This window comes from Capsella rubella, unplaced genomic scaffold, assembly GCF_000375325.1.
Source record: "Capsella rubella cultivar Monte Gargano unplaced genomic scaffold, Caprub1_0 scaffold_5, whole genome shotgun sequence".
NCBI classification, from domain to species: Eukaryota; Viridiplantae; Streptophyta; class Magnoliopsida; order Brassicales; family Brassicaceae; genus Capsella; species Capsella rubella.
Genome location: NW_006238919.1, coordinates 12,348,843 through 12,373,714, shown reverse-complemented (window position 1 = coordinate 12,373,714; position 24,872 = coordinate 12,348,843). Strand labels below are relative to the sequence as shown.

Sequence of the window (24,872 nt, the reverse complement as noted above, 5' to 3'; positions counted from 1 at the left end):
TCCCGTTTTTGGTGATTGTACAAATTTTGACATTACTAGATTTTTATAATTAACGTTTAATAACGAATTTTAAGATATATATATATACCATTTTGTATATATATATATACACGTTTATTTGATACTTCAAACCAAATAAAATCTCTTTCCAAATGAAATTAATTTCTCTTATTTTTTCAAAAAAAAAAATTGGAAATTATATTTTTATAAGTTATAATAAATTTTAATTTTAATTTAATTTTAAATAAAGATAACCCGTCCATCGTATGTGATAAAATTTTAGATTAAGAGGTCGATTGGTAACGACTGTTACTTGTGACTGTAGAGACTTTAACTTTAAAATTTTGGCTGCAGAGAATTTGGCTGTAGATGTTTTGGCTGTAGAAACTTTTACTGTTAAAATCTTATTGGTAATGAACAACTTTTAAAATTATGCATGTTATTTTTATTATTATTATTTTATATTTATAATAAATATAAATTATATTATAAATGAATTTATAAAATAAAAGTATTATTGAAATGGATCTTAAAAGAACAAGAAAAAAATGAGAGTAATTAATTTATAAAAATAAAATATATAAAATATATTTATAAACTTGTGAAAAGGTTTTAAATGTAATGGAGATATGAAAAATAAATCTTTTTAATTGATTAAATTTAAAGTCAGTTTTTTGACGATTTGAGAAAAATGAGAAAACAAAGAAGGAAAAAAAAGAAGTGACTAATGCTTTAAAACAAAATAAAAGAAAAAAATGTTGATTGGCAAATTAATTACTGTTAAGGCTTTAAAATGATTTTAAAGCCTTAAAAGTCATCACCAATCGCGCTCTAAGTTTAAATATACGGAAGTTTAGCCTTTGAAACCATTGTTTAATAAGGATATGAAAATAAAATATGAAAACATTCCACAATATAACCATTCTTTTTTTTTTTTTTTTGGTCATATAATTAGTAATATTTCCTTCTTCTTCTTCTTCTCCGTTCTCTGATATTTATCCATGTTCAATAATGATTAAAAGCTCTTGAAGGAGAGATCTCGGTCATTGATAGCGGAATAAATTCTGAATTCTGAGTTGAAGATTCCGATATGTATATATATACTTATCGCTCCATCCATCATCCTCTTTGCGGCGACATCCAGCTCCCCTTTAGCCTCAGTTTCATATGACTGGTAAATCCATGCTAGAAAGTTTTATTTTTGTCTACCCTCTTTTAGTTTTTCTTCCCTTAATTCTATTTAAAACTGGTTACAGTGTGAACCCTTTAGCTTCGGTAACCTTGTTACTTATCTGAAAGTAACTTCGTTAATTCAGCTTTCATCGCGTAGCTACCTGTTCAAGCTTTTGTCTATCTTACCATATTTTTCTCTTCGCTGGGTGCATTTTGATTAATCCATAACTTCTCTTGTCTTCCTACATGTTTCAGACACTTTTATGGAAGAGATTGGTTCTGTCTGTATGGATGCCAAATCATTGGACACCAGCTCGAAAGATGCAATCAGCATGCTCCCAGATGAGGTTCTTGGCAAAATCTTGTCCTCACTCCCTACAAAACAGGCTGCTTCAACCTCTGTTCTTGCTAAAAAGTGGAGGAATGTGTTTAGATTAGTTCATAATCTTGATTTTGATGATTATGACTTGCTGCAACCGGAAGATGGTCCAGAAGAGAGGGATGTGATGCGTGAGAGCTTCAGGAATTTCATAGATAAAACACTCGCTTTGCAATGCGGTTCTCCTATCAAGAGATTCTCTCTAAAATGTGTCATTCACATGGCCAGCGAGTTGGCTTGTGTGGGCCGCTGGATATGTAATGCCGTAGAACGTGGTGTTTTGGAGCTGGACGTAAGCATACAGACCTTCTATAAACTCGTTCTGAATTCTGAAAGTGGTGATTTTGAACAGCCCGAAGATAGGAGATACAGTGAAGTCTTTCTGCCTCCTGAGCTCTTCAAGAGCAAGACGCTGGTTAAGCTTACACTGGGAACAGAAATTGATTTTGGAGATATTCCTCCAGATGTGTCTCTTCCAGCGCTTAAGAGTCTCTGCATTGATTCAATATTTTTTTGTTGTGATGATCTGTGTTATGTTCTTCTTCCTGGTTGTCCGGTGCTAGAGGAGTTGGCTGTACGTCACGGGGACTATGAAGGATACCCATACTGCATATCGAGTCGGACCATCAAGAAACTGTTGGTTCACTACGATTGTGAGTTTGCAGTTGAGGCCATGAATAGTATGTCATTTGACGCCCCAAGTCTAGTTTCCCTCGACTACTCCGATTATGCCTTGGCTGAGTACGCACAAGTTAATTTGGAGTCCCTAGTGGAAGCTAGGCTCGATCTGCGTTATTCTGAAAAGGTCAAGGAGCCGGATGTAACTGGTCTGATTATAGGGATAAGCAACATCGAGACGCTGCATCTATCTCCCGGTTCTGCTGACGTAAGTGTTTTCCCCTAAATTTGTTTTATCCTAAAAAAACGTTTAAAGAGCTTAGACATTCTTGAAGTAAGTGTGTGTGTGTTTCAGGTGATTTCTCGATGTGTTGAACGTGGACTATTTCTACCGGTGTTGAACAATCTGATTAATTTATCTTTTGAGAGTAACAACAAACGAGGTTGGACTCTGTTGCCATATCTGCTTAAGCAGTGTCCAAAGCTTGAAACTCTAATCATCCAGGTATGTATATCATTTGCAAAACCCCATGAAAGAATATAACTAGAGAGAGACGGACTTCCTTTACATGCATCCTCTTGATGGTTCTACAGGGTTTGGATGGTTACACAGGCGATGTTACCATGCGTCCATCCAAAGTAAAGGTGTTGCATGTTCTTGGTTACGGAGGAACATCGAAAGAGTTGGAACACTTGAAGAGTATCATTGGGGAATCAACATGGCTTGAACTGGTGCAAGTGGAGGTTGCACAAGGTGTTGTGGTGGATGATGTCATTCTATGGCGAATCTATAGGGATCTAAAGACGCACCTTGGAGTTTCATCAAAGTGCAAGATCAAAGTTGCATAATTCATATATAGCTTTGACAATTATTTATTTTGTGTAACACTAAACAAACTCATAAATGGCTTCATGTCTTATTGCTCTTGCATGAGCCTCTTTTATTGCATGGAGCTAATTTTCTGTTGCATTTAAACTCATAAATTACTTCTAAGCTGATTTTATGCTGGCAGTTGGTATCTCTATGTTCTCTATTCAATCGATGTTTCATATAGTGTGGGCTTTCAAGCAAATACAAAGAAATAAACATTATTAGTATCATGAGTGGAATTTTATGATATTGGATATTCTTTATATTCTAAATATGTTGGGACACGGGGATGTTAATTATCAGTCTCAATATACCAAGCAAAGTCGTCGACGATTCTGTTAAACCTTATTTAAAATATAAATGAAATTACGTTTGTATGAAACAAAAAAAAAAAAAACAAAAAACAAAACATCATAAATTTTTTTGCATGATGTATAGTGTGTAGCGCAGATTAATGATCTAGTACTCTAAAATATCTTATTGTATAAAGAAAGATATAAATGTTATTCCTTAAGAACGTACGTAGGTCTCTCTAGTCTCTACATTATTCGTAGGCCACCGGTTATATTTAGCCAACTAAAATTAACTTAAAAAGGTCTCTCTACTCTCTAGCTACCTATCCTGCCTTAGGCCACAGACTAATTTATTTTTAGCCAACAATTAACTTACGTACGGGTTATGTTGTGAACGCTAAAGACAATGGAGAAACATGAACTCAACATAACAAGGACATGCTTCTTCTTATGGTTTAAGTTCAACATACTTTAGTTCAATTATATTAAATTACATTTCGTGATCCTAGTAACACGGCATGCGCGGCAATAAATGTGTTGTGATTGACAAAACATCACAATATTTCTGAAATGTTTTGGCCATGCATGCGAATGTGATCATCATACCCCATCAAAAATATTGTTGCCCAATTGCTTCTCCGTTTAATCCTCCACATGTCACGTTTACCACTCATGTTTGGTTCCGTATGACCCGTACATTATTTCTTCTTTTTATATATGATTTGCATGGATCCGTAAACTCCTTGCCCTGTCTTGTAATAATTGCGATCGTGTGTAACGTTTTATTTGATAATTAAAGCTACAAATCGGTTACTACCAATTTGAGTCGTCACATGCTTTGGTCTTATGCTCCCTGCCATCAACATGCACTGCCCCTGACTTCCACTTGCTTTTTCAGGATTTCAGTTTTTATCATGAATACAACAACATATATATTTTTGTGTAGCTAGGAGGAGTGGAACACATGCATTTGAGTTTCAACTCTCTAAAAATCGCAAGCATTAGGACAAAACCTACGTACACATTTGAATAAACAGATAAAACTGTTGTGTATCCGATTACGTAAATTTCATCATTAGTCACTACTATATGAAAAAATAACATTTCATAAATGATCATGTATTTACTCACAATCAAGTCTACACAAATTAAATTAAACAGTCTGATTTTTTTTATACTAGAGATCATGATTATAACCCACAACAGACGCCAACTCCTGAATGTTCAAATGTATACCACTTGCAATATTCTGAAATTCTACAAAACAAAATCTGTTGCCAATCATCACTCGGATAAAATTAACTATTCAAGAAAATCATTTTTCATATCAAACTTTCTCCTTCAGATCCAAGGTTTCGATTATAATATAATATGATAATATAGAATATATATAGCAAAAAGATTATAATAATCCCTTTCAAGTCTATATATACCCTTAAACTCTACTAAACCGTTTCAAATTCAACACACACACACCACCACTATTAATCAACTTCCCTATCTCTCTTTAAACAATGTCGTCTTCTTCACTTCTCATTATTCTTCTCTTTCTCCTATCGATCTCATCATCGTCCTCAGCTCAAACCTACAACATCCTCTCTTACGGAGCCAAACCCGACGGCAAAACCGACTCCACAAAGGCCTTAACCGCCGCGTGGGCAAAAGCCTGCGCCTCGGTCAAGCCGGTCACCATATTGGTACCTAAAGGACGGTTTTTGCTAAGCAGCATTGTTTTTGACGGTGCCAAGTGTAAACGCAAGTCCGTCACGGTCCGTATCCAAGGCACACTTGTGGCTCCATCGGATTATCGAGTCATCGGTAGTAAAGACTATTGGATTCTCTTCGAGCATCTAGACGGCATCTCTGTCTACGGCGGGGTTCTTGACGCTCAGGGAACTTCTCTGTGGTCTTGCAAGAAATCCGGCAAGAATTGCCCTAGTGGCGCCACGGTTAGAACTTACGTACCATTTTAGCGCCTTAATGTTATGCATTTACTGTATAACATTTATAATTAAATTGTCCCAATCTACGAAATAACAATATGGAGATACAAATTCATATAAACAAAATGATTAAAAGGAAAAAGTTTTTGTTTGACATAAAATTTAAGGGTAAATCTATAAACTCCGATTACGTACCTACGTACGTATTTAGTTTGAAGTATCAATTTTTTTTACATCTTGTGTTCCAAATCTTATATAGTATATAGTTGAAACCATTAAAATTTTTTTTTTTTTCAAGTAAATAGATTTTGAAGTTGAATATATATATATACGCCGTTTTCTTAAATAAAGTACCGCCAATTCCGGTAGCACGTTCCAAATATAATTATGCATTTACCGGAATTGTTTTCTCCACTTTTCCGTTAACATTAGTTACAAGTTACATCCATGCATATATATATAGCAATACAATTTAGTATGACCTAATATAAAAATATTATGTTTAGTTGACTTCTAAGCGTTAATGAACGTAGTAGAATCCTAGTTCATTCACATGTACCAATCATAGAGTCAGTGACGTATATACACAATTATATTTTTGTTGACACGTTAGCAACAATTTTAAAATTGCAAACAGAGCATAGGGTTTCAGAACTCAATCAACGTGGTGATCTCCGGGCTGACGTCACTTAACAGTCAGATGTTCCACGTCGCGATTAACGGGTGCCGTAACGTAAAGGTGGAAGGAGTCAAGGTTTTTGCTGACGGAAACAGTCCAAACACTGACGGCATCCACGTGCAGTCATCTTCCACCGTCTCCATCCTCAACTCCAAAATCTCTACCGGCGATGATTGTGTCTCCATCGGTCCAGGCACTAGCGGACTCTGGATTGAAAACGTCGCTTGTGGCCCTGGCCATGGGATCAGGTATATATATATAATATTATTCACCAACGACTATATTTATAAACACTATAAGAGCGTTACATTTTTAGATTTTATAAGTGTTTTGGTTACATTTTTGGCATAAACCAGCATTGGGAGTTTGGGAAAAGAAAGTGTGGAGGCAGGTGTACAAAACATAACAGTGCAAACGGTGACGTTTACGGGAACAGAGAATGGAGTGAGAATAAAGTCATGGGCCAGGCCCAGTAATGGATTCGCTAAGAACATCCGTTTCCAACATTGCCTCATGACCAACGTACAAAACCCAATCGTCATCGACCAACACTATTGTCCCGGCAACGAAAACTGCCCTAACCAGGTTCAATCACCTTTTCCTCAAATTAAATTAAAACTAATTCTAACCTGATTATGATGAATTGGTAAAAATATATATATATATATGATGAATAGGTTTCTGGGATAAAAATAAGCGATGTAACGTTCATGGATATACACGGGACGTCGGCGACGGAAGTAGGAGTGAAGTTGGACTGTAGCTCAAAGAAGCCGTGCACCGGGATCCGAATTCAAGATGTGAAGTTGACGTACCAGAATAAACCGGCTATGGCAGATTGTAGCCATGCCGGAGGGAGTGAGGCAGGCTTTCAACTCCCCAACACTTGTCTGTGACCTTAAAAATCAAAAATGTATTGGTAAATCCTTCTTTTAGCTGTGAAAATGTAAGTGACGTCGTCTTATTTGTAATACAGTCTTTTCGTGTAATATCAATTGTCAGACCATCAAGAGACTAGTGGTTCAATATGATGAGTTTGAAATGATGTGTTAGACATGGATTTTGAATTGATGCCATTGCATCGCAAATCTATAGGGATATATTGACGCATCTTGGAGTTTCTGTTGCATATGTTATCTAGCTTATACAATGATTCAGTGTAACATGAAACTCATAAATTGCATCATGAGACGTTGCTTTTTCATCTTTTAAAATGAAAAAGAAAAATGTTTGTCGAACTTGACTAGAGACCAAGGCCAAATCAACTAAGACCATCCTTATAATTGGGGGTAGCTTATCCTCCTAACATACCCCAATGAGGATGCTCTAACAAGTTCTGCGAGAGTTCCTTCCAAAATTTTCTTTGGACTACTATTGCTAATACCAAATGCCTGCAATTTTTTAGTTTAATATTAACTTGCCTTGAATTTGAGTTTTTTTTTGTAAATATTAAGCCACCATAATTACAAAAACTATATTAGTATTAGAAGTTTTTTTTTGGTAAATTGACGGGAGTTAATGCCGTCCCTATGTTTTACAAAAACTATATTAGTATTAGAAGTAAATATTTACTTTCCTTGTTAGTGAAAAACATTTAATTATCTCAATTAAAGAGAAAGGAGATCATATACGTTTTTTTTTCATAAGTTGCTGAATTAAGATAATATTTAATAATTTATCTATATATAAAAAAAAATATTAAAAAGAATTGGTGAGAGTCCTTACTTCTCAGAAAAGGCAAGTATCAGTTCGGCGCATATCATTGTCATTTTCACAGCAAGATGCATCTGAACCACATATATCATATCGCGCCAAACACGTTTTTGGCATGTCAGTGAGTCCATGTGAGCCAAACTAAGTTTGGATGTCAAAAAAAAAAAAAAAACACTGGAGATAAGTTTGGAAGAGTGTGTAGATCTGACCAATTTAGTAAGAGGGTAAGTGTGCAACTGACGAATATGGAGACGACCACCGTGAAAAACAAGCAAGTGATATTGAGAAATTATGTGAAGGGTGTCCCAAAAGAGTCTGATCTTATGATTGTCACAGCTTCAGACATCATGGAACTCAAGGTTAAGCCCGGATCAGCGGAAATTCTGGTGAAGAATCTTTACTTGTCTTGTGACCCTTACCTTGGGATTTTCATGAGAGAACCAACTCCTTCGACCTCAGCATTTTGGGATGCTTTCGTCCCTGGCAAGGTAACATTTAAGTTACTCACACAACCATTAATATATGATATATACACAACCACCTGAGGTTTAATCTGCTGCTGCGTTGTGCAGCCTATAGCTGGAATTGGAGTGTCTAAGGTGATAGCTTCTGATAATCCAGGTTTTGTAAATGGCGATTTTGTTTGGGGAATCGTCGACTGGGAGGAGTATAGTGCTATTAAAGCCAATGATAGATTATTCAAAATCGACATCAATATCAGTGTTCCTCTCACCTATTATACCGGGATCCTCGGTTTGTATCAGATTCAATTTTTTGCAGAAACTAAAAAAGAAAAAGAAACGGTGTATAATGTTATACATCCATTTCTCCTAAAAGCTCTGTTTTTTCCTCTTTCCATAATAGGTATGACAGGTATGACTGCTTATGGTGGATTTTTCGAGATATGTTCTCCTAAGAAAGGAGAAACCGTGTTTGTGTCTGCAGCTTCTGGTGCGGTTGGTCAGCTAGTTGGTCAGTTTGCTAAGTTGATGGGCTGCTATGTTGTTGGAAGTGCAGGAAGTACACAAAAGGTTCAGGCCTTGGTTCTGAAATTAACTTTTTGATCATCAAATGAGTTACAACTTTGTTTTTGGCGTTCTCTTACATTGTTTACGTTCACATAAAGGTCGATCTCTTGCTGAACACATTTGGTTTCGATGATGCATTCAATTACAAGGAAGAGACTGATCTTGACTCTGCCTTAAAGAGGTTCTTATTCGCCTTCTTCTTACTTCAGTTTCTTGAATCACATAACCAAAATCTCCTAGCTCTCAGTTTTCCTTCATTGTAGGTGTTTCCCAAAAGGCATTGACATATACTTCGAGAACGTGGGAGGCAAAACGCTTGACGCGGTGTTACTGAACATGAGAACTTCAGGGAGAATCGCTGTCTGTGGGATGATCTCTCAGTACCATCTTGAAACCAGAGACAGGTTACAAAATCTACCGGACATTATCTTCAAGAGGATAAGGATGCAAGGGTTTGCTGCTTACGACTTTATTGATCAATACCCCAAGTTTTTGGAGTTTGTGCTTCCCTACATAAAAGAAGACAAGTTAAAGTACGTTGAAGACATCGTCGAAGGACTCGACAACGGTCCTGCTGCTCTTGTCGGACTTTTACATGGACAAAACGTTGGTAAACAAGTTCTCAAAGTTGCTCGAGAGTGACCAAGTCAACGGAGGAGGGTTGTTCTATAAAACCATGCCGATCTGCTATGTATTAACAAGAAGTCTATTATAACCTACCTTTCCCGCTGAGTCTAGCTTCTCGTTTACTTATGATATCTCTCTGATTAATAATTGCATCAGCATTTTTGGGCTATATATGGCCTTTTCAAAGTTTGAGCTCTAACTGGAATTTGTATGAAAATTATAAGGATATTATTATCAAATTTCATATTTTTTCGTTTATATATGGGCTGAATTGAAACCCAAGTGAAGCCCAGACTAAATTTACAAAGGGGGAAAAAGATAAACCCTAACTCAATTCCCCAGATTTATCGAGATTACGCTTCTTCTTTGAATCTTACACAGAGAACCACCGATTGGGGTAGCTATGGGGATTCTGTCATGGTTCACGGGAAGTCCTAAGCCGTCACAGTCCGAGACGTCGAAACCGGAGATGATACAGATGCCGAAATCTGAAACACCAGCTCCGGGGATGAACGGAGCCATAGAAGTTCCCCGACCCGATCGCGCGACGGTTTTCGAGTTCGGCTCCGTGGCGGCAACGGGAGACAGAGTCACTCTCGCTGGATACTGCCCCGTTTCCGACGATCTCGAACCATGCCGTTGGGAGATTCTTCCCGCCGACGGCAAAGACGCGCCACAGTTTCGCGTCGTCTTCTGAAGTATCAATCACTAGATATTCCGAGATCGAGTTTCTAAAAAGATGTAAAACTTTGGAGAATTGTATTTTGGTCTGGTAATGTCTTCGCTCTTCTATAAAAATTGTACAATTTTTCACTTGAAATCGAACAAAGTTCTCATCGTTAATTACTAATTACCAACCCAGTGATAGATTAATTTTGCTCTATTCGGTTGGTTTAATTATTTTATGTTAAATCAACAAATGTCAACGTTTGAATTATTACTACAATAAGCTTATTCAATATTTAGTTATCAATGGCGTTTTGGTTAATTGTTATTTGAATCATATGAATTTTCAAATTAGTTCATCTAATTATGTATGGGAAATAGTGATTACCCGCGTTTTACTGCTCAAAACGACATTGTGAGCCAATGAAAACCATTGTTTTGTCATTCTGTTTGTGGATAACTCTAAAACGACGAAGAACAATTGAAAAAAACAAAAACAAAAAAGACGCAGCACGATCGTCCCTCTCCTTTACAATTTTCAACCTTTCTTCCATTTTCGTCATGTCATCTCCAAAAGATGCAATGTGGTTTTGATCCTTAAACTGATCTCTTGGTTCTTTTGCGATTCATTGGTTGTCATCAAATCATGGAGAACGTAGCTGCGCAACTGAAGCGTGGGATATCGAGACAATTCTCGACAGGATCAATGAGACGAACATTAAGCCGACAGTTCACACGACAAAACTCTCTGGATCCACGCCGTAACAACATGAGATTCAGCTTTGGTCGTCAATCTTCTCTTGATCCGATACGACGTAGCCCTGAATCTCTTAGCTGCGAGCCGCATATGTCTGTCCCCGAGAATCTCGATTCGACCATGCAGCTTCTCTTTATGGCGAGTAAAGGTGATGTCAATGGTGTTGAGGAGCTGCTCAATGAAGGAATCGATGTGAATAGCATTGATCTTGATGGTCGTACGGCTCTTCATATTGCCTCTTGTGAAGGTCATTACGACGTTGTTAAGGTTCTTCTTAGCCGGAGAGCTAACATTGACGCTCGTGATCGTTGGGGTAGTACGGTCTGTTCTTCTTCCCCTGTTTTCATGAATATCTCTGCAAATTTAACGCTTTTTGGATTCTCTGGTTTGGTTTTGGTTAAAGACTGAACTCTGCAATCTTAAAGTGACATTTTTGACATTGTTCAGGCGGCTGTTGATGCAAAGTATTATGGGAATGTTGAAGTGTATAATCTTTTGAAAGCTCGAGGAGCTAAAGCTCCGGTATGGTTTTTGTACAAAAAGAATTATTCTTTTATGTTCTTAAAGATGATTGGTTTCTTCCTCTTCCTTTGGTGTTTGGTTTCATCTTCAAGAATTGTTTTCTGTTGTTACATTTTAGAAAACCAGAAAGACTCCAATGACGGTAGGGAATCCAAAAGAAGTTCCTGAGTACGAGCTTAATCCACTCGAGCTTCAAGTCCGAAAAGTTGATGGCATCTCAAAGGTTTGTTCATTCTCCTAATTTACAAGAGCTGAGGTTTTTTCTTCCCAAATCTCTCTCTATATCCTGCTGATGTGTTTGCTTTTGCTTTATTTGCAGGGAACTTATCAAGTAGCTAAATGGAATGGTACGCGAGTGTCGGTAAAAATATTCGAGAAAGATAGTTATTCAGATCCTGAACGCGTGTATGCATTCTTCTTTTTCTTGAATTTCTCTGTTTAAATTTGTTGGTTACATTACACGAAATAACTTAACACTTTGGTATTCTCGTTCTGTTTCTTTTATATGAGCAGAAATGCTTTCACAAACGAATTGACTTTGCTAGCAAAAGCTCGGCATCCAAATATTGTTCAGTTTGTTGGAGCCGTCACTCAAAATCTACCAATGATGATTGTAGTTGAGCATAATCCAAAAGTAAGTAAGCATTTCTTTTTTCACTTTATTTTGCCACCTCGTCGAATCTAAATGTAGCAATCTTGTTTCATTAATCAATTTCAGGGTGATCTAAGTCTTTATCTTCAAAAGAAAGGTCGTCTGTCACCTTCAAAAGCTTTGAGATTTGCTCTTGATATTGCCAGAGGCATGAACTATCTACATGAATGTAAACCAGATCCGATCATCCACTGCGAGTTAAAGCCAAAGTAAGACAAAGCCGAGAGACAATTAGTTAAGGGCTAAAAAAACAGTTTGGATAATATTTTGAAAGTTTTTTGTAAGGTGCCAGAAATATTTTGCTGGATAGAGGAGGGCAATTGAAGATCTCTGGATTTGGTTTGATAAAGCTGTCAAAGATTGGAGAAGATAATGCAAAAGTAGTAAACCACGAGGCTCAAATCGATAAGTCAAGTAAGAAAAAAGCTACATTTTAGTTAGAAACAGATTTTATTATATATACAAGAAGCATTGGTCTTTAAAGATCCTATGCTTACCTTTTGAATTGCAGATTACTATATAGCACCTGAAATTTACAAAGATGTAATATTCGATAAAAGGGTTGATGTGCATTCATTTGGTGTCATTTTGTATGAGGTAGTAACACAAATCTTTAGCCATTTTCTAATGGTTATATGTCTCAAGTCTCATACTCGTGCAATGTTTCTTTTGGTATCATGTGTGAAGTTGACCGAGGGAGTATCTTTATTCCATCCTAAACCACCTGAAGAGGTTGCAGAAACGATGTGTCTAGAAGGAAAAAGACCAACAATCAGAACAAAAACAAAGAGTTACCCTCCGGAGTTGAAAGAGTAAAGCATTTCGAGATCTTATTAATGATTTAAAACATTATTTGTGATTTTGCTTATCAGTAATAACAGCTCAATATATGTAGGTTGATTGAGGAATGTTGGCATCCAGAAATCGATGTGAGGCCAGTATTCTCTGAGATTATTATTCGGCTTGACAAGATAGTCGCAAACTGTTCAAAGCAGGGTTGGTGGAAAGACACGTTTAAGTTCCCTTGGTAAACAAAAAAGTTTCATCTTCTTTAATCTCAAAAGTATAAACCTTTAGTTAAACCAAAGATTTAGGTTTATCATGTTATTTTTTTGTTTTGCAGGAAATGAAATGGAAATATTGAATCAATCAAATAACTTAAATCTCAGAGATGGAGAGAAAGAACACAAGATGAGAGTGAGATTTTGCAGACTCAAGCTGATTCACAAACTCACTAGCCTTGTAGAAACAGAAGATCAACTTTTTTTTGTTATAATATTTGTTTGTTTTCATATCATAAGTTTTTGGGTTGTTTTGTAAAGTATATTTTATGATAAACATACATATCACTTGTTCATATTGAAATTGGAAGCACTTGTCAAGGTAAGAGACTTATTATCATCATAAGACAGACCAGTTAGTTTATGCTATATATATATATATATATATATATATATATATATATATATATCTATTTATTTATAGAAACCAAATCCAATATGATTAATGTACAAGTAAAGATATGTGAATTTTGTATGTGACTTGTGAAGTGAACAAATATTAGTTTTGATAAATTATCTTATAATAATGATCATGGAGATAATAAGATAATACTGGCTATCAATTTTTTGACGAAGAAGTAAAAAGCTTATATAATTATGAGATAGGAAATAATATTTCTTCTTGGGGTTCAAGTATTACATCTGATTGTGGATTCGTCCACGTGGGTACAATGGAAAAGGTATGGGACCTAGATATGATCCAACGGTGGAGACTCACTCACTCATACCAAGCAAAAATATCTTTTATTTATTCTGTCCTCCAAAAAAGAAAATAATGAAAAAATAAAATCTAAAACCCTTTTCTCAACGATTTATTTGCCGCATCCCTAAAACCTCTCTAATTTCTCCGGCGTCGTCGTGATTCAGTTTCTCCGGTAAAGTGCCTTCGTCATCTTCAGATTCCTCCGTCTTCTGTAAGTTAGTATACTTTGATGTTTTTTTCCTCATACTTGTTGTTGAAGTCAAGGATTTTGCATTTTAAGTTGTCGCTTCATTTTCTTAACTTATTTCGAGGTATCATCGTCACTTTCTGGGGTAAAGCTTGTGATATTTCTCTCATATAGATTTCGATTAATCGTCTGGGTTTTGTTTCGGTTCAGATTCTTAGTAATGGCTTCGCCTAAATTTTCTTCATCTCGTAGCTTTTGATTTAGCGATTTTTTTTTCCTTTTTCCAAATATCAGATCAAGGATTTGATGTCCTGGTGATTCAGCTTTGCACAACAAGGATTTTGACAAAATGGCGTCAAGAGCGATCATTAGGAGAAAGAATATCATTTCCGACTACTTGAATGTCTATGCTCGTTCCATCCAGAGCTTTCAATCCATTGGAAACTCCTCTCAGACGGCTCCTTCACATGCTTACCATTCTGGTATCAACCGTCCTCCCGTGGAAACTAAACCTGTGACCGAACACAAGTCCTTTACAAGAAGAGATGGTCTTCTGTTGCTTTCCAGAAATGGGTATTTCAATCCTAGTTTCCATGCTTTTCACTCCTCAGCCATCGGTTATGGATATTCAGAAGTTGGTCCTTCACTGGGGATGAGGTATATGAGCTCATCCATTCGTAATGCTACTACAGTTGCTGCTAAGCAACCCGAAGAAGAGGATAAAAAAGTTGATGAGGCTGCCAAAAATAGGAAAGAGGCATCTCCTGAGGAATGTGATCAAGCTGTTGAAATTCTTAGCACTGTTAAAGCAAAGGCAAAAGCTAAACGTCTTCAAGAATCCAAAAAGGTTGCTCGATCTATTGTACAGAGGGCATGGGCAATTGTTCTTAAGATAGGTCCTGCTTTAAAAGCTGTTGCCGCCATGAACAGGTTTAGCTTTCTCCTGACATTTTGTGTGTTTTAATCGCCAAGTCTTTTGCATGGATATTGTAGTGTACTGACTTTCTGTTTTCTGCAGGGACGATTGGGCGAAAAAGCTCACTCACTGGAAGCAGGAGTTTGTGTCAACATTGAAACATTATTGGCTGGGGACCAAATTACTCTGGGCAGACACTAGAATCAGTTCTAGATTGCTTCTCAAGTTGGCTGGTGGAAAGAGTCTCTCCAGAAGAGAAAAGCAACAGCTTACTCGAACAACAGCTGATATCTTTAGATTAGTGCCATTTGCAGTGTTCATTCTCGTACCTTTTATGGAGTTTCTTCTGCCAGTTTTCTTGAAGCTCTTCCCTAATATGTTACCGTCAACTTTCCAGGACAAGATGAAAGAAGAGGTATGTGTCAAAGGAGTGACGCCTTTACACAGTCATTTGTTACATTCTTGCTATCTTGATCTCTTTTTGATGTTGCTCTTTTGTTCATGCACAGGAAGCATTGAAAAGGAAATTACTTTTAAGGATGGAATATGCTAAGTTTCTTCAGGAAACGGCCAAAGAGATGGCTAAAGAAGTTAAACATTCAAGAACTGGAGAAGCCAAGAAAACCGCTGAAGACCTGGATGAGTTTCTAGACAAGGTAAAAGATCAGATTTGTGTTGGCTCAGATTCTTTCTTATCTTTCGGGTTTTTGGATTTGAAATTCATTTTCCTTGTTCTTAAAATCCTTGTTTGCAGGTTCGAAGGGGTCAAATAGTCCATAATGATGAACTTTTGGGCTTTGCAAAACTTTTCAACGATGAGCTTACTTTGGATAACATTAGCAGGTTTGTTGCTCCTTTTTTGTTTGATCTCCGAGATATCTTGTGCTCATAACGGTACATATTCTGACAGTAATTACCTCCTTTTTTTTCAAATATAGGCCTCGCTTGATTAACATGTGCAAATATATGGGTATTAGCCAATTTGGAACGGATACTTATCTGCGATATATGCTCAGGAAAAGACTGAGGAGGTTAAGTTGCTTCCACATCTCATTGTTAGTAGACTGGTTACCTTGATTTTATGTTTAATTTTTACACCTTTTTATTGCAGCATTAAGGAAGATGATAAACTGATTAGAGCTGAGGGTGTGGATTCCCTTTCAGAAGCTGAGCTACGGGAAGATTGCAGGGAACGGGGAATGCTTGGACTGGTTTCAGTTGAAGAGATGAGGCAACAGGTTTCTCCTTTTCTACTCCTATGATCCTTGGTTTTATGTTATTTCTTTATCAAACTTATCGCTGTTATCCCCTATATATTAAACTCCATCAAGACAAGATAATGTTACAGCTATTAATGTTCATATCGGGACAATCTTGCAGCTTCGCGATTGGATGGATTTGTCACTTAATCATTCTGTCCCCTCATCGTTGTTAATCCTCTCTAGGTAGGTTCCAGAACTCTTTTTTAACAATGTTTCGTTCTTCCATCAGTTCTATTGCAAAAAAAATTCTGATAGCAGTTTATATCAAGGGCATTCACGGTTTCTGGAAGAGTTAAAGCAGAGGATGCTGTCCGAGCTACTCTTTCTTCTCTACCTGACGAGGTTGTGGATACTGTTGGTATTACTTCTCTGCCATCTGAAGACTCTGTTTCTGAGAGAAAGAGGAAGTTAGAGTACCTTGAGATGCAAGAAGAACTGATCAAGGTATGATTATACACCGCTTGATTGTATTGTATTATGCATGCTTGAGGAAGTTAGAGAACTTGAATTCTGTGTGTTCCAGTCTTCCAGAGTTTACATTTTGTATATTAATATATTTCCAGGAAGAAGAAGAGAAAGAAGAAGAAGAGCTTACAAGGATTAAGGACATTAAAGGTGGCGAAGAGGATAAGGCATTGCAAGAGATGACCATACCAACGGCCAGCGAAGCACAAGAACAGGCCAGAGCTAGAGTTCTTGAACAGCAAGATGATCTTTGCAAACTTAGCCGTGCATTGGGTGTTTTAGCTTCTGCTTCTGTAAGAAGAACGAGTCTATGATTTGTTAACATTGAATACGCAGAGCAATTTATCATATACTGAATTAAGACTCTGTTTGTTTTTGATATAAACAGTCGGTGTGTAGAGAGCGTGAAGAATTCCTGAGATTGGTCAAGAAAGAGGTACGCCATTCACAAATGCTGGATCAGCTTTTTGTGTCTTAGATTAAAAGACTTTGTTTTTTGTTTCTCCAGATGGAGTTCTATAACACAATGGTCGAGAGAGAAGATGTAGATGGTGAAAAAGCTGCAGTGAAGGCATACAAAGCAGCTAGAGAAGATGGAGACCAAGCTGATGAAGTTGCGGAAGCAGACGAGGTTTCCTCTGCACTAATGGAAAAGGTAAAAATAATTTAAATCGTTCTGAAAGAATATCAAAGTTCCATGAGATTTGTGTCAGAGCTAACTCTTCAAGCATACTTTTTTAAGGTTGATGGTCTGATACAAAACCTCGAGAAGGAAATTGATGATGTGGATATCAAAATTGGCAAAGGATGGCAGCTTCTTGACAGGTATGTAGTAAATTCCCCATTTTCTCGTTTGAGTGTTCTGTTTCTGTGATTTAAGATTCTAAAGTGATCACATTTGAATGCACACAGGGATCGAGATGGAAAAGTCACACCTGATGAAGTTGCAGCTGCTGCAATGTACCTGAAAGACACACTCGCTAATGACGGCCTTCAACAACTAATCAGTAGTCTCTCCAAAGATAAAGGTAAAGAACAAAGCGACCCTCTCCTTCTTGAGCTCTTATCTCTCTGAAGTTCATCTGATAGTTAATCTTTGTTTTTGAATCTGTTATCCAACAGAGGGAAGAATTATGGTGGAAGACATTGTGAGGTTAGGGAGGTTGGGAAGTAAGCCAGAAGAAAATGCAACGGAAGAAGAATCAAATTGAAGGAAATAATACTCTGATTTTAAGACTCTTTTAGTAGTAGTGAAAAGATAGTTTGTAGAGTTTCATTGAGAGAAACTCTACTTATTTTACTGCTTAGACATCAGCAGTTATATAATACAAGCGGCTAAGAGTATGAGACTTCTTTGCTAGTTATGTGAAAAGGGGTTAATAACGAAAAAACCACACTACGCCAAGAATGGTATCTTGAGCGTAATTTTTTGTTGAAACTTTTGATTCAAATATGTCAATGGTTACAGCTACGAAAATGATCATTATTGATAGGTTTACTAGTTTTCACATATGTTTTTTTCAGCGTTTCTTAACATCATTCATCCCTGAACTTTAATGATCTTCCTCTTTTTCATCTGGTTGGTCAGCCAAAATCAATTTTGTTTGTTTGAATGATTGCATAAAGTCATAGGTTAAAATTTTTCCTTCTGTATCTGCGGTCTGCATCTTCTAAAAGTGAATAATATCATTATAGCAAAGAGAAAAACGACTACTGTAATAGAAACATTCTTGGTACATGTGAACTACAAGAAGCTCTTTTAATGAGGTCGAAGAAGACAACACCAATGGCAGCCTTAACATGACCACAGCTGTTCTTGATGATGATGCATCAGGATGGGCCTAAGCTCCGTCCGCCACAGCCCCCTTTACTGTACTGATGTAAAGAACTGCATTCACGGAAAACACACAAATTAAAATATGTAAAACAAGTATATGCAATGAAGAAGATTGAGAGAAAGATGAATCTGAGAAATTTACCGTTGTTTCCACGGATAAAGGCGTCACCGTATTTGTTCTTGAGCTGCCCGTTTACATACTCCTCTGTCTGCTCCATTGCTATATTCATGTACCCATCAAGACAAGCAAGAACGCCTGTGTAAAAGAGTCATCAATTCTGGATCAAGAACTCAATATTAAGTTTGACCAGAACTTGTGTAAAATTGACTTTGGTACCAAGGGAAACAAGCCATTAAGCATGAGAGAAGTAGTCTCTATTACATGACCTTAAGCCTTGATCATGAGACAAACTAACTTAAACATGTTTATGTGACAAAACCAAGCTCAAAAATCTCTCAGTCAACTATTGTAGCCTTATTGCAGGTAGAAAGAAAATCATTAAACAATGTTCACAAGAAAACCACAGAAAATGTAAGGAAAGCTTCTCATTATGACAAGTTTTTTTTCCAGGAATCAGGTAAAAGTTAGAGATATAATATAACCTTCAAATGATGTTACTTGAGTGGTCTTAGCAAGCAACTCTTTCATTCCATTAACATAGCCAAAAGAACCAGTCCAAAGTCAAAACTTCTAACTTAAAGTGCAGTAGAGATAGAAAGAGAACGTGCAAAAACAAATCCATCAACTAAAAAACCAAAGCTACACAGCCAAACAAAACACATAAGAATAGGAAGGGGGGAGAGAGAGAGAGGCCGACCTCGATAATCAACACCAGAATTGAGCTTCACAACAACGGGTCTCCCGCGGATCGATTTGAGGAAATCTGCTGGTGTCTTAGTCGTTCCAGAAACTTTCTCTCCAACCCCACTCATCTTCAAAGCACGATCCTTTATGTAACTGCAAAACAGTTAAGAGATCTGGAAATCAATTGAGTCACTCTGCAATTTTCCTACAAAGACGAAAACAAGACTACGACTTCAGATATGAGTATACATACGACCAACAACACTCTTCTAGAAACGAACCATTCGCTGTAAAGAGTAAGCAAAGCCCATAAGCTCACTCGAATTTAAACAACAACAAAACTCAGACGAAACCTACCGGAAGAGTAAAGCTCCTCAACGATCTCAATAACCAAAAAAAACAAAAAAAAAGACTCCGAACCCTAAAAAACCCTAAACTTAAAATCGAATCGATTGAAAGAGTAAAGAAAAATTGAAACTTTTAGATGGACTCAAGGAACAAAGCAAAAAAATCCATACCTGACTTACTCGAGTCGAGGAGACAGAGGGAGAGAGAGAATGAAGAACTAATGAATCAGTCCAATGGGAGGGTTTTATTATTTTCCAAAACTATATAATATACGATATACTCCCATATAGTATATGATAATATAGCGAATAAAAATTGAAATATTGGTTCTTTATAAAGATTTTAATTTGGGGGTGAAATTAAATCTCCAGTACGTTTCGGTTCGGCCTCACAGTTCTCGTCTCGTCTCGTCTCTCTCGCTCGCTTCTCTACAGATCCCTAAATCCTCTCGTTTGGACCGTTAATCCCCCAAACCCTTGATTTCAATAATAGGAATCAAAATCCCTCAGCTTCTTCATCGTCAATTTCTAATTGTCTTCCTCCTTCTCCCTGCAAGAAATTTTCGGACTTTTTCCTTGTGGGTACAGCAGCTATGGGGAAGAATCAAGCTTACAAGGCTATGCAGAGATCTAGGGTTGGCTCCAGCTCAGCGCAGCCGGAGGAGGTTGAAGACGGAATGGTTTGTACCTTTTCATACTATATTTTCCCAATTGCAACTGATAGTGATTTACGTCTTCAAAAGTTTGCCAATTTGATTGATTGCTTATAGTTTTGTTGGTTGATCGTTGTGTTAATGGGTCATCGAGCTGCGTAATTTCACTTTTAGAATTAAGCTTATAATCTCTTGCAGATCTCTCATGAATACCAATTTTGGGGTATAACTTGTATTAGGCCAATTTGACAATACCAAGTCATGTTCATGTTTCGATGTTATTTCGTAAAAGTGTAGCATTTAAGTTTGTGTTACAGTGATTTAAGAGTCGATGTTGTAATCTGTTAACACAAGAAGCATTTGGAGAAGTCAAACTTTGATGTGGAGCAATTTGCTTCTTTCTCTGTCAAGTTTTCTTCTTTGTTTAGCTTGATGATTATATTTTGCATCTCTACCGGAACATTTCTGATGAGGATTGTCTCAGGTGGATGGTTCATTTCATACACCAGAGTGGCATGCGGCTCGTTTGGCTAGCCTTAAGACGACACATACAATTACATGGGAAGAGTATAAACAGAAGCAAAAGGTAAGCTTAATGTCGTTTTATGATTTTCCATAGTAAGGTTTAGATCTTATGAATGGTGTATGCAATCTTAGTCCTTGTTCAAATGCCGTATAAATTTTAGTGACCATTGAATCCAACAACTGATTTGCCACTGCCGCTTATAGACACAGTTTTTTTTGTAAAAATATAGAGTTTCGTCTTTCCCTGTTAAGTCTATCTCTATCTCGAGGTTTTAAAGTAACTTGAGCAACTTATTTCGAATAACCCATAGATGGCCAAGCTCAGTTTAACACTGTCATTAGACTCATTACCTGCAATATCTGTTTCTTACTCTTTGAAGCTTATCTGCATTGTGAGTATGGAACACCAGGAAATGTTTAACATTGTATCTTCTTCGCGTGACATGTTTAGGAAGAAGAAATGAAAAAGGGAGAACTTGAAGCAGATACCGATAAACTGATGCGTGAGTATAGAGCTCAGCTGGATGCAGAAAGGGCCTTGAAACTCTCCAAGGGAAGGAACTATTCTAGTGATAAGTCTCGAAAAGGTAATATATTATCAACTTAACATAATATCTGAAGCTTTGTTCTGAGGAAGTTATTAACTGGTGACCTCGCAGATAGAAAAGATAGAGATTCAAAGAAGAAGCGAAGCAAAAAGAGAAAGGTGCTTTAAGAAGTTTTACTTATAACAGATGGTGTCATGTTTTATAGCTTATGTTAACTCAACCATGTTGGGTTGTGGTATGTGTTTGCAGCATTATTCGTCCTCAGAGTCATCATCCAGTAGTGATGAAGATGAATCTAGAAGATCAAGATCGAGTTCTAAAAGGTCAAAGAAGGACAAGAAGCACAAGTCCAGCAGAGACAAACACTCTAGCAAAAGTAAAGACGAAACTGATGGCCCTGTACCACTCTCTAGATTCTTTGGCAATCTGAAGAACTGACGAAAGCAAAACTGCAAAAGAACCATTACAAGAGTAAGATTGTCGTCAATCAAAATACTCAAATTAGGATATGATTGCTTTCTTCCTCGTCGCAATGTTATGTTTTCAACAATACTGCTCATGTATTATTATTTGTTGGATTGGGAGTTGCAATAATGTCCACATAATCAATCATGGTCTTTCAGTTAATTTGCTTAAACAAATGAAATTAACAACAGCAAATGGGATTGATTTTTTTTTAAAACCACATGAAGAATGTTCTGAGAAAATCTCAGTCCAAGCAACAGAGAACTGAAGGAAATACAAGGAAATTATCCAACAAAACTGGAAAGAATAAGTTCAAACTTCAAAGATTTGAAAAGCAAAAACTGATTACATAATTGTTGTCAAGCCAAAGTCAACTTTTCCTGGGGCTCCTCAGGATTAAAAGCTAGGGCTTCAGAGTAGATGAACTCCTTAATCTCCTCCTCTGTGAGTGTACGCTCATCTAAATCGAAAACAAAGGGCATCGGGCACTCTGGTTCATCGCTAGGGTCGTACAACGAGCTAAGGTATGGATGAGCAAGCGCTTCTTCAACTGCAAAGTGGGCAACAAAGGATGATAAGACTCCATATAAAACAGCAAAAAGAGTCTATAGGTTGACAGAAACTGACCTGAGATTCTCTTTCTTGGGTCAAATGTTAACATCTTCTCTGCCAAGTCTATTGCTAACGGAGGGGCATTCGGGAATTTCTCAGAGAAAGATTGGCTAGGAAACTTATAAGGAAGCTGCCTTATGTACTGCTTAGCGGAAGCACTCAACAATCCAAGGTCTTCTTCAGACGGAGAGCCTATGAGCTGCAAAACAAAGTCCCAACACTTTTTTTAAGAGTCACAGAAAACGTATATGTATATGTTGTTAGCACACAAAAAAAAAAAAAAAGGGTTTTACTTTTAGTACCTCCATAATCAAACGAAGCTGTTGAGCTTGATCTTTACCAGGGAAGAGCGTTTTACGGTTCATAATTTCCATGAAAATACAGCCAACGGACCAAATATCAATTGCTGCGGTGTAATTAGAAGTGCCCAAGAGGAGCTCAGGTGCACGGTACCACCTTGTGACAACATACTCAGTCATTAAAAGACTCTCAGGAGTGGCACGAGCAAGCCCGAAATCACAGATCTTCAAGTCGCAGTGTGTGCTCAAGAGGAGATTGCTCGGTTTCAAATCTCTGTGTAGCACGTTCGCCGAATGAATGTACTTCAATCCCCGCAGGATTTGGTACAAGAAAAACTGCCAATAAAAAATGAGACATTTATATTTTATTGGATATTATCAAGCTCTGTGTAATAACATGATATTTAAGTTTCAAGAAACAATTCCAAACACAAACCATGCAATGATTTTTGGTTAGCTCTTGACCAGATGCTAAGACTCCATACAGGTCATGCTCCATCAATTCATACACAATGTAAACATCTTCGAATGAATCTCTCTGAGCAGGCACGATTACGTCTCTGATTCCCACAATCTACACCAAAAAAAAGAGAGAGTAAAATTTGTATATCACATAATTAGCTTTTATCCCATGAATTATGGTTGTATTACATAATTAGTTTTAAAAATCAAATAAAAACCAAACGAACGTTTTCATGATCGAAGTGACGAAGAAGCTTTATTTCACGGAGAGTTCTCTTTGCTTCGATGGCGTGATCAAATGCATGCGATATTTTCTTGATTGCCACCTCCTCATTGGTCTCAGAGTTCACAGCCGAACTGTCAAAAAAAAAAAAAGTAAAAAATAATAATCAAAACCAATCTGTCCAGTGATTTTAAAGTAACAAATATAACATATAATTTCATAATGGTATTATCATCTATTCACAATTTTATATGATATGTTTTCTTATCTACAATATTTAATAAGTTTTTTATATATATATATATATATATTATATAATTTATATCGCACGTGTCAAAATATACCTAAGAAAAATGACAAAATCATTAATTCGCAAAAGCTAACTACACTCTTTGGTTAAATAATTACCTAGGATTGAGTAGTTTACTATACCAGTCATCACCAACAACTATGAATTTGTCTGGTAAGCTATTTGAAAAAAAAAAAAAATATTGCTCATGAAAGAAAAAAGAAAAGACATTTTATCATAAAAAAAAGTAAAACTTATCAACCAAATCCATAAATTAACACACAAAAAAAGGTCATGGCTTTCCCGGGAAAAAGGTTTACCAAAAGTCTCATCTACAGTTATACACAACATATATAAAGAGCTCAAAATGATTTAGGAACAGAAATATTACCAAACGATGCCACAAGCACCTCTTCCGATAGGCCTAACCGGTGGCTTGTACTTTGCGGTGACCTCAAAGATTTGCTCAAACATGTTGTACTGAATATACCTTCCGTCATGGCAGAGATTCCCCGGAGTATCCTTTGTCACGAGCACTTGAGATGACGGCACAACGACGTCGGTAGTAACCTCGCCTTGATGATCAGTTTCCACCCTCTCAACATCATTAGCTGGTTCCATGATGTGTTTTTTTGTTGTTGTTGTGTGTCTCTCACAACCTTAAAACTATAGTAATCTGTTTGGAAGAAGTGATGTTTTGTTTTTGAGTTAGTAGGTAGTGAACTAAACTTATATATATAGTGGCAGGGGAAGTATGGATGCTTAACTCATTGAGGACTCTGGAGATATGAGTTTTTATTACTTTTGATAATTTTTAGTATATTTTCTTTTAACTATTGGGAAAAAATTGCTGTCAATTTCTATTCTATATGGGGGGAAAGTTACTACTTAATCTTACTTTGATTGCAACAAAATTTATTAACTTATGGAAGATTTCAGTGACTTGTTTTTAGTATGCTGTTAGAAGAAGATTGTGTGATAGTTGTGATTTTCATACACCCTCTCAAATTAAATACACACATGGTAACAAAATGTTGATACATTTTTTATATTTTTCTAATTTTGTTAAGTCAATAATATTTATTTCAATTTTTTTTTCTTCAAATATAATATAAAGATATTTTTAAAAAAATTATTTTTATCACCTAAATATAGTCCACAAAACGGCCGCAGAATGTCCATTTGACGTAATAACAACCAAAAAGCCCATAAGACCCATATTAAATCACGGAACCACGCAAGCCCATCAATTCACTTTGTTACAAATCCATTTCGCTAAAGAGATTTGCAAA

The 24,872-nt window shown here is 36.7% G+C and overlaps 8 protein-coding genes across 12 annotated transcripts; 6 read left to right on the top strand and 2 right to left on the bottom strand.

The window, feature by feature from the left end:
• The first annotated feature begins 996 nt into the window (after positions 1-996).
• LOC17886548 (F-box/LRR-repeat protein At3g60040) lies at positions 997-3,189 on the top strand. Its single transcript, XM_006290984.2, has 4 exons — positions 997-1,174; positions 1,429-2,438; positions 2,526-2,675; positions 2,765-3,189. The coding sequence occupies exons 1-4, from the start codon at positions 1,168-1,170 to the stop codon at positions 3,017-3,019; spliced, it is 1,422 nt and encodes a 473-aa protein (XP_006291046.1). The 5' UTR covers positions 997-1,167; the 3' UTR covers positions 3,020-3,189.
• A 1,596-nt stretch (positions 3,190-4,785) lies between these two features.
• On the top strand, positions 4,786-7,010 carry LOC17886746 (polygalacturonase). Its single transcript, XM_006290294.2, has 4 exons — positions 4,786-5,283; positions 5,915-6,204; positions 6,313-6,541; positions 6,634-7,010. The coding sequence occupies exons 1-4, from the start codon at positions 4,849-4,851 to the stop codon at positions 6,850-6,852; spliced, it is 1,173 nt and encodes a 390-aa protein (XP_006290356.1). The 5' UTR covers positions 4,786-4,848; the 3' UTR covers positions 6,853-7,010.
• An 878-nt stretch (positions 7,011-7,888) lies between these two features.
• On the top strand, positions 7,889-10,174 carry LOC17885001 (NADP-dependent alkenal double bond reductase P2). Its single transcript, XM_006291295.2, is given in 7 exon segments — positions 7,889-8,157; positions 8,242-8,422; positions 8,534-8,700; positions 8,796-8,878; positions 8,961-9,335; positions 9,633-9,716; positions 9,718-10,174. Coding segments are annotated over 7 exon segments (1,437 nt in total). The 5' UTR covers positions 7,889-7,914; the 3' UTR covers positions 10,022-10,174.
• A 95-nt stretch (positions 10,175-10,269) lies between these two features.
• LOC17884843 (integrin-linked protein kinase 1) lies at positions 10,270-13,308 on the top strand. Of its 2 annotated transcripts, XM_006293060.2 has the most exons (11): positions 10,296-11,068; positions 11,195-11,269; positions 11,388-11,492; positions 11,589-11,674; positions 11,783-11,903; positions 11,988-12,130; positions 12,214-12,335; positions 12,433-12,518; positions 12,609-12,733; positions 12,817-12,948; positions 13,045-13,308. In XM_006293060.2, the coding sequence occupies exons 1-11, from the start codon at positions 10,637-10,639 to the stop codon at positions 13,049-13,051; spliced, it is 1,434 nt and encodes a 477-aa protein (XP_006293122.1). In that variant the 5' UTR covers positions 10,296-10,636; the 3' UTR covers positions 13,052-13,308. The 2 variants fall into 2 exon arrangements, with proteins under 2 accessions (XP_023638447.1, XP_006293122.1); XM_023782679.1 differs by lacking the exon at positions 13,045-13,308 and having other exon boundaries at positions 10,270-11,068; positions 12,817-12,952.
• Positions 13,309-13,783: 475 nt separating this feature from the next.
• On the top strand, positions 13,784-17,992 carry LOC17884810 (mitochondrial proton/calcium exchanger protein). The gene is made up of 15 exons (XM_023781973.1): positions 13,784-13,896; positions 14,167-14,802; positions 14,891-15,203; positions 15,298-15,444; positions 15,543-15,631; positions 15,727-15,819; positions 15,900-16,026; positions 16,169-16,233; positions 16,320-16,494; positions 16,614-16,808; positions 16,904-16,951; positions 17,024-17,170; positions 17,258-17,340; positions 17,428-17,543; positions 17,638-17,992. The coding sequence occupies exons 2-15, from the start codon at positions 14,222-14,224 to the stop codon at positions 17,724-17,726; spliced, it is 2,268 nt and encodes a 755-aa protein (XP_023637741.1). The 5' UTR covers positions 13,784-13,896; positions 14,167-14,221; the 3' UTR covers positions 17,727-17,992.
• A 149-nt stretch (positions 17,993-18,141) lies between these two features.
• Positions 18,142-19,766, bottom strand: LOC17885869 (sm-like protein LSM36B). Of its 4 annotated transcripts, none has more exons than XM_023781976.1 (4): positions 19,676-19,765; positions 19,171-19,330; positions 18,495-18,608; positions 18,142-18,403 (listed from the first exon to the last, which is right to left on the bottom strand). In XM_023781976.1, exons 2-4 carry the CDS (start codon positions 19,283-19,285, stop codon positions 18,357-18,359), a joined length of 276 nt encoding a protein of 91 aa, XP_023637744.1. In that variant the 5' UTR covers positions 19,286-19,330; positions 19,676-19,765; the 3' UTR covers positions 18,142-18,356. The 4 variants fall into 4 exon arrangements, with proteins under 4 accessions (XP_023637744.1, XP_023637742.1, XP_023637745.1 ...); XM_023781974.1 differs by having other exon boundaries at positions 19,171-19,362; positions 19,676-19,746; XM_023781977.1 differs by lacking the exon at positions 19,676-19,765 and adding an exon at positions 19,515-19,601 and having other exon boundaries at positions 19,171-19,310.
• Positions 19,767-19,873: 107 nt separating this feature from the next.
• LOC17885831 (protein FAM133B) lies at positions 19,874-21,857 on the top strand. Its single transcript, XM_006292696.2, has 5 exons — positions 19,874-20,184; positions 20,642-20,743; positions 21,134-21,269; positions 21,342-21,388; positions 21,480-21,857. The coding sequence occupies exons 1-5, from the start codon at positions 20,098-20,100 to the stop codon at positions 21,666-21,668; spliced, it is 561 nt and encodes a 186-aa protein (XP_006292758.1). The 5' UTR covers positions 19,874-20,097; the 3' UTR covers positions 21,669-21,857.
• Positions 21,858-21,907: 50 nt separating this feature from the next.
• On the bottom strand, positions 21,908-24,201 carry LOC17885761 (mitogen-activated protein kinase 10). The gene is made up of 6 exons (XM_006292721.2): positions 23,972-24,201; positions 23,296-23,425; positions 23,043-23,180; positions 22,610-22,942; positions 22,323-22,506; positions 21,908-22,245 (listed from the first exon to the last, which is right to left on the bottom strand). Exons 1-6 carry the CDS (start codon positions 24,199-24,201, stop codon positions 22,055-22,057), a joined length of 1,206 nt encoding a protein of 401 aa, XP_006292783.1. The 3' UTR covers positions 21,908-22,054.
• Between the last annotated feature and the right edge of the window lie 671 nt (positions 24,202-24,872).